The sequence below is a fragment of the Podarcis cretensis genome (assembly GCF_951804945.1).
Source record: "Podarcis cretensis genome assembly, chromosome: 2".
Classification (NCBI taxonomy): Eukaryota; Metazoa; Chordata; class Lepidosauria; order Squamata; family Lacertidae; genus Podarcis; species Podarcis cretensis.
In genome coordinates this window covers 63,529,462-63,537,193 of record NC_137171.1, presented here as the reverse complement: position 1 = coordinate 63,537,193, position 7,732 = coordinate 63,529,462, and the positions used below count along the sequence as shown (strand labels likewise).

The 7,732-nt window shown below is 46.8% G+C and overlaps 1 protein-coding gene across 1 annotated transcript in view; it reads right to left on the bottom strand.

Annotated features, from left to right (window-relative positions):
- Nucleotides 1-7,732, bottom strand: part of TCOF1 (treacle ribosome biogenesis factor 1) — a 45,676-nt gene that overhangs the window by 2,070 nt on the left and 35,874 nt on the right. The window contains exons 15-17 of the mRNA XM_079968207.1: nt 5,672-6,193; nt 2,785-2,855; nt 696-729 (exon numbers count right to left, since the gene is read on the bottom strand). Coding sequence (XP_079824333.1) covers nt 700-729; nt 2,785-2,855; nt 5,672-6,193 — 623 coding nt within the window. The 3' untranslated portion in view covers nt 696-699. The remainder of the gene's footprint in view (nt 1-695; nt 730-2,784; nt 2,856-5,671; nt 6,194-7,732) is intronic.

The window sequence follows — 7,732 nt, the reverse complement described above, 5'->3', positions numbered from 1 at the left end:
CACCAATGACCCAACTCCACCCTAGAGCTATTTGACTTTTGCAGAGGAGGGAAAAAAGATGAAAGAACTCAAGGTACTTGAAGATACGATTTATTTCAGGCCTGACACATTCCAAAATAAAACTCCTTCAGAAGACACATTTTTAATGCCAATTCTCATCGAGAGCCTAACCCACTATAAAACTGCTATCGCTACGGAACTGCGTTAAATCCTTATCGGAGTTCTAAGTGGCTTTATGCCTGTTTCCCCAACCCTAGTGCCTTCCAGATGTCTGGACAATTCCCATAAAGTCTGGCCATTGGCAAAGCTGACTGGGGCTGATGGGAGTTGGGAGCCCGAAAACATCCGGAGAGCGCCAGGTTGGGGAAATCTGGTTTATGCTCTTGATAGGAATTTAAAGCCACAAATTAAAAATGCAATTAAAAACAATCCAAAAACCTAGAACAGAATCATCTTCATATACCTCTAAACTAAAAGTGATCCTAGAAGGGGGGGGGGGCAAGGCCCTCCCAGAAATCAATAAAAATACTTAACTGAGGTTCTGCCCCCCTGAACATGAATCCTGGCTACGCCCATGCAAACTGCCTTGAATGAGAGTATTTCCTGAGCAAAAGGCTCTAGCCAGAGAAAAAGAGCCATTGGAATTTGCCAAGTTGACATGAACTAGTTGCAGAGTACTTTAAAAAGATACTTACCGGCTCATGCTGCTCCCTCAAGATCACCAGTTTTCTGAAAGAAATCCAGAACAATTTAGGTCTGTTGTTGTTTTTACGCCCCCATTGCCCCAAGAACTGGCACTGCCTCCAACGTCCTTGGCTCCCTTCACAGTACAGAGAACACAGACCCAGTTTCAGATGGTGAAACAGGTCCTTCCAGTTCTTCCTAGGCTCAGCCACTCATGCAACCATCTTTCCTGCTCCCAATCTCAAATGCAGGCAAAATAAGACTTAATTCTCTGTTTAAGAAACACAAAGCATGCTGGGAAAGGGCATCTCAAGACTTAGTGCTCCAGTGCAAAACTTAATTCTGGGGTGGGTGGGAAGGGTGTCAATCTCAAGCTCGTTTGGACCAATGGAAATTTCAGACTCCCTTGAAGAAATTATGTTAGCTCAGGGTAAAGTGCTCAGTTCAGGCCCATATTCTGGAGAGTCTGGGCAACAGTCAAAGCACAATAACTCATACTATCCTGTCAGAAGAATTAAGTAGCTCTAGCCTGGCTTTCACCTCACAGCCTAGTTTAGCTTTTAGGCCATATTCCAGACAACCAAGCAAAAGAAAAACTACTGCTATGCAAGGCTGAACCGAACTGCATGTGTGTCACACCACCCACCTCAAGACCCTTAAACTAGGCTGCTGCTCTCAGGTATAGTGGTGAAAGCCACCCTGCCACTTGTGTTGAAGAAATCCCCAGCTGCCAATCAGATCGGCTTCTATAGATGGAATTGGGAGGCGGGGATGCCATCAAGTGGCAAAATGTCTCGGGAAAGCCCTGATCCCCCCGCCTCTTTTTTAAAGGGATTGCTCCATGAGGGATAAATGCATCCCATAGCCACATAAACTAAAGGTAATGAAGTTTAGGAGGAAGCAAAGTTTCTTGCAATGCAAGTTTCCTATGAGCGGCGTCACGTGCCAGCACCGCATCTTACAGTATTAGAATGTACCGCGGATTTGAATACGGCAAAATAGTAAAAAGCTAGTTACTGAGATAGAGTATTGGCAGTCTTTCACTCATGTGGCAAGGACAAGTTATCTGAAACTAGCTGAATAATTTTGCAAGTGGTTTTGGATCAAGTAAATGAACCCAATGTACAGACAGTACTGTATCCCATTGTACTTGACTTTTGTTAAAAACTCCAAGATAAGCAAAGTGAAAAGCTCCTCACAACACTCACAAGGGACACAATATAGTTACGGACAATATATGCATCCACCTGTAAGTGTATATGTGTACATATATACAGTCGTACCTTGGAAGTTGAACAAAATCCGTTCCGGAAGTCCGTTTGACTTCCAAAACATTCGGAAACTAAGGCACGGCTTCCGATTGGCTGCAGGAAGCTCCTGCAGTCAACTGGAAGCCGAAGAAGCTGCGTCAGACGTTCAGGTTCCAAAGAAAGTTTGCAAATTGGAACGCTCACTTCTGGGTTTGTGGCATTTGGGAACCAAAACGTTCGACTCACAAGGCATTCGGGATCCAAGGTATGACTGTATTTGGGAGTGAGGGATGCATGTGTGAATGTGCCCTAGTGTTAAAATTTCCCTATACACACATAACTAGGGTGGGGAAAGAGAAACTGAGCTGAAAGATTCACTTTCAGAGTGTTTTCAAGCTGTACAGTAAGATGGACAATAGGTCTTCCTTCTCATGGATACAAGGAAATAGGTGGAAATAAAGCCACTCCCTAAAACAAAATTTAAGAAGACAGACAAGACTGTTAACATGGGGCCGGGTGTCACCTGCATTCTTTAATCCTGTATTTGCATCATTGATACGGGTTTGTTGTTTCTACACCCCCTGCATATAATACTTAAGCTAAGGAATGCCTCTGACAAGGCTGTCTCCTAGCAACTTTGGAAATATGTAGACCAAATTGCCTAAGTATTCTAGGCTGCAGTCACACCTGGTTTTGGAAAAACAGCATAGTCCTGGACCCTCTTCAAATGCAAACAATCTAACTCGGAGGGAGCAATCCTGTATACGTCTACTCAGAAGCAAGCCCCATTAAGTTCAAGTGCTTACAGACAGGTTTACCCATCCAAAAAAGTTCTCTAGTGTCCTGTTACCTTCTTTTTCTTCTTTTTCTTCTGTGATCCATCTGCGGTAAGAGACTCCAGCTTTTTGCTCTTCTTTTTCTCTATAAAACAATTATGCAAGAAAGAAAATAAGAACCTGCTTTTTTAAAAACCAACACACACATGCTCTAGCAGCTTACAAAAGCAGCCTTCCAGAGGTTTGACTTCACCCCCAAAGGCCTACTCCTCCATTGTCTCTCCAGACAATGATGGTGATATTTTTAACATGCCATTTATTTATTTCTAAGAATATTTATAAAACACAATAAAAACTACAGCTGGGTGATGGATGGGTGTCTGAATATGTTCTGGAAAAACCCAACATGGTCAGCTATTTTGCTACCAATCTTCAGCCACAGAAATCAATCCTAAATCTTAAAATCAAACAAGTCCAAATATGCCCAAGGGACTCACTTAAACCTGTAGACATTAGTCAGAAAAGCATTCTGCTGTAGCCAACAGAATGGTTATGGTGTGTGTTTGATTACAGGGTGTGCTTTTTGTCACCAACAGTAAAAAAATGTTGGCGACCTCTGCACTAGGTGATCACCTGTTGCTATATGGGACCCTTTACAAGATCAGGGATATAACATTTAGACTGCTCTGTGAGTGGAGGCAAGGTGGCATTCTGTTCAGAAATATTGGCAGCTGCACAGGAATTAAGATAATAGCATCACAGAAATTGTTCCTTTTCAAAACCTTTAGTAAAAGCTACAATATAAGGTCTTGCCTTGATTTTCACCCCATGCATAATTGCCTCCCCCCCCCCCTCCACACAATGACTTAGATGTGAGTCTGGCATATAAGAAGCCTTTATATATTAAATGACGTTCCAGTCATGTCTCTGGTTTGTAGAGGGAGAAACTGAAGACATTCCTTGCACAGGTATCAGACACCCCATTCTTTTTTATATTAGTGATTCATTTGCCCAGTGCCTGGATCAACACAGCCATATGTATATATCCGTGGCATAGTTGGTTTTTCCAAAAGCTATATACCGTATGTTAAGTCAGAGCCTCATCCTTGCCCAACAATATAGCTGTAACTCAGCTTTGTCAGAAATCTCCCCTCCCATTGCCCTTTCTCATCCTCTGCTGGAGGAGGGCTGGGACAGTCTTTCCCTGTGTGAGGCAGCAACAAAGCGAGAAAGAAATCACTATGGAAGTATACTAGCAACAGGAATGTACCAAATCTTAGCAGGAGCCTCACACAGGCTGGAGCTGCTCTTTTAACAGAGAATGATTAACAGCCATCCTCTCCCCACCCTCTCTGTGTGGTAACAGCAGCTCTCAGCACTTAAAGGCAGCTTTAATACTGTAGAGTCATCAGCACAGATATCCATGGCTTGCTCAATTACTGCTAAATGTCACAAGAACTAGCAGCCCTTGAAACTGAATTTCATTCCTCTTGTGAATCTATGCATGGAAGTGGGATGGTACTTTTCCATTTGTTTTTAAAAACAGACCCTTTCCTATATAGGACAGAAGGCTGTTCCCTAGCTCTGTGGGGCCACACAGATGCCTGGCCATTTAATAGCGTAGACTTCTCCTCTTCCCCCTGCCTTGCCAGGACCAGCAAAATGGGGAGGGGGAATAGAGCTGGGGGTGAGAGTGCATGCACACAAGTGGAATGTGCAAAAACACCACAACAGCAAGGGCTGCCCTTCTTATGGGACATACCTGCATATGGCTTCTGCCCTTTCCTGCATTTGCAGAAAATGGTCCTTGCTGCTCCAAATTGCAATGGCAGAAATCCCTTACAAGCACAGGCACGGCCTTAAGTAGGAATAGCTTTGCTGAGTAAAGCAGACAGCTTATTCACTGGCAGCAAAGAAACTCCAGCCATACGACTGCTTTGTTTGGGAGGCAACATTGCAAAGCAAAGGGAGCCCAGCCTGATGGACCAATTTATATGAGGATAAGCTCCCTCGGCCAATAAAACGAGATGAGTGCCGCAACCCCAGAGTCAGCCACGACTGGACCTAATGGTCAGGGGTCTCTTTACCTTTACCTTTGGCACATCAAGCTGGTCCTAAGTTTGAGATTTATTTTTCATACCCTGCTTTTTCTGTTAAACCACCACCAAAGCAGCTTACTATGCAACGTAACGGAACAAAATAGGGACAATACAACAGCAGGCCCTATTCAGATGCTCTACTTCTGCATTAAATTAAAACCCAGAGTAGCTCTTTCCCCTGACATTGTACAGGGCTGGTGTCTGGAAGGAGGCTGCATGCAGCTCCACACATGAAAGCCCCCCTATCTTCCCTGCAGATGCTTGGATGGGCACCACGTGGAAGGACTACTCAGCACCTGTGACACAGCCCTGCCCCCGCCATTTGACACAGAAGCAGAACACCTGAATAGAGACTGCATCAACTGGGTGCATCCACAACAACAGGGGACCCACATAGGCTTAGGGGAAACAGAAGGATGAAAAGTTGGGATTGTGTTTTTCGAGACTCTCTGAACACAGGATTCAGAGTCAGCCTTCTGTGTAGCTTGGCAGAAGGGTAGAGAAGGGCAGGCAGCCACAGCCTGGTGACCTCCAGATTTGCTGGACTCCTGAGTCCCATCAGCCTAGGTTAGCATGGTCAGTGGTCAGGGATAACAGGACTTCTATAGTCCAAAGCTTCTGGAAGGCACCAGGACACAGAAGCCTAACCAAAGCCCACTGAACAGACGGTCCTCTGCAGAGAAACCTGCTGGTCTGAAATCTTGCATCCTTTGCTTACTAACACAAATGCACACTAAGCTTTCTTGCCAGCTAGCAATACCGCACGAGCCCATCTGGGGGCAGCAGAGTGTGCTGAATAGGGCAAGGGACACCTGGGATTGTATGGTGTGTTTTTATGTGTGTATGTGTGTGATGCTCTTACTCTTATCAGCTTTCTTCTCTTTGCTGCCCTTTTTCTTTGGTGTTTCGCTGCCGGTTGAAGACTTGTCTTTCTTCTTCTTCAGCTTTTTCGGCACCTCTACGCCACTCTTTGCTTTCAGCTTCTTTCCCTTCGGCTCGCCCAGGCCAGCATCCCCAGCTGCCAGCTTTCGCTTCTTGGACGGCTTCTCTTTTGCCCCAGCCTTGGAAGATTTGGTTGCTTTGGGACGCTTGACTGCCGCAACAGGGGTGGCTTGGGGCTCTCCCTGGGCGGCTGCACCAGGAGCTTGTGCTGCGGCCTCCTCTGAGCCAACTTGTGCGGTTTGGGTGCTGGCCAGCAGGGTGAGTGGCAACTGCCCTGCGGGATTCCTTTTGGTGCTGCCGTTGCTCTGAGCCTTTGCGGCAGCTTTCTTTGCAGAGGCGGCTTTGGAGCCGACGCTTCCCGCTCCTTTTTTCCTTGCTGCGGCCCCCTTAGCCCCCTTGGTCTTTGCCACTTCCTTTCCAGAAGATGGTAATGGGCCAATCTCTGTGGGAACATAATTGAAAGAGAGAGTGACTCAAGTGCTCTTGACAGCCTTACTAGCTACCGAGAAGCTTATGCCTCTCCAATGCCTCCTACTTCCAAAGCACTGTGGCTCATGGGAGGTAAATCAGGCCATGCACCAAATTAGTAACCAAGCTTCTCGTTGAATGTTTAACAGCAGGAGAAAAAGGCCCAACTTATGGAGGGGTGAAGCCAGAAAGTGGTGCTGGAGGACTCTTTGAAGCCTTAGCCTTTGGCCTGTGGTCCCTCAGGGTTCTGTCCCCCATGCTATTTAACATTTGCATTAAACTGCTGGGAGATATCGTCCAGAGTTTCGGGCTTCTGTGTCACCACTATGCTGATGACACCCAGCTTTATGTCTCCTTTTCGCCTAAATCCAAGGTAGGGCTGAGCAATGTTGGGTTTTCAACATTGCGATTTATCACCCACCAAACATTGCGGTTTGGCAATGTTGAAACAAGATGCATCAGCTCCTGCTGGGCCTTGGCGGGAGGCGGGGAGGGAGTGTCTAAAAGAGCCCACACCTCACAGCTGGCTCCCACGAGCCAGAGGCAAAGTGGGGGATCTTTTGAACTTCTCCCTTGAGGGGGAACAACAGCCACCCCCCTTCAAGGGGGAAGTGTGATGAGCAGCTGAGCAGCCCTGATCCTGCTTCTGCTGGTGGGCAAGCAGGAGCCGGATCAGGGCTCCCTCAGCTGGGGAGGGGGAGCACCTTAATGGAGCCCCCCCATTCTCTGGCTCATGTGGCGGGTTGGGGGCTCTGTAAAACTGCTTGGCTGAGGCGAGGGCAGTGGTGCACTCCTCAGCCAAGCAGTTTAAAGATGCAGAGGGAGAAACAAGCTGTACTGGCACTTCGCAGATGCAGCTTGTCTCTCCCTCTGCCAGTATGAAGGCAGACGATGGCGGTTTCACTCAGCGGTGAAACCGTGGCCTTCTGAGTCCCTCTGCCTCCAGCTGCAGCTTGTTTCTCCCTTGGCGCTGGTAGCAGGACTCGCAAGGCAGTGGTTTCACCAGCGATATACTGCTGAGTGAAACTGCCATTGCGGTCTGCCCCTCATACTGATATATCGCCCAGGCCTAATCCAAGGAAGCTGCCTTAGTACTAAAGCGATGCCTGTCTTCACTAATGGACTGGATGAGGGTGAACAAATCCAAACAAGAGAGAGGTTGCCTAGGCTGACTGCCATCAGAAGAAACCCAGAGTTTATCATAGCGTCCAAACCCAGTCAACAACAGCGTCCTGCAGCCCATGTTTTGCCAGCTTTCAGCAAGAAATAAAGTGTGTCTTTTTCCTATTTTAGCAGCTACATTGTGTGACAGTTTGCTCATTTAGCTGGCCATATAACAATTTAAGAAAGCAATCAGAAAGAGGAAAGGTAGGAGGACACACTTACTCTCACTAGTAACCCTGGGGAATGATCCACAAATCCAACACCTATCAGTTATTCCCTTCAGGTGTCCCGCCCAAGGGATTCATAAGACCACACACACACACAAAAAGCATGCCTGATGTGTTCCTGA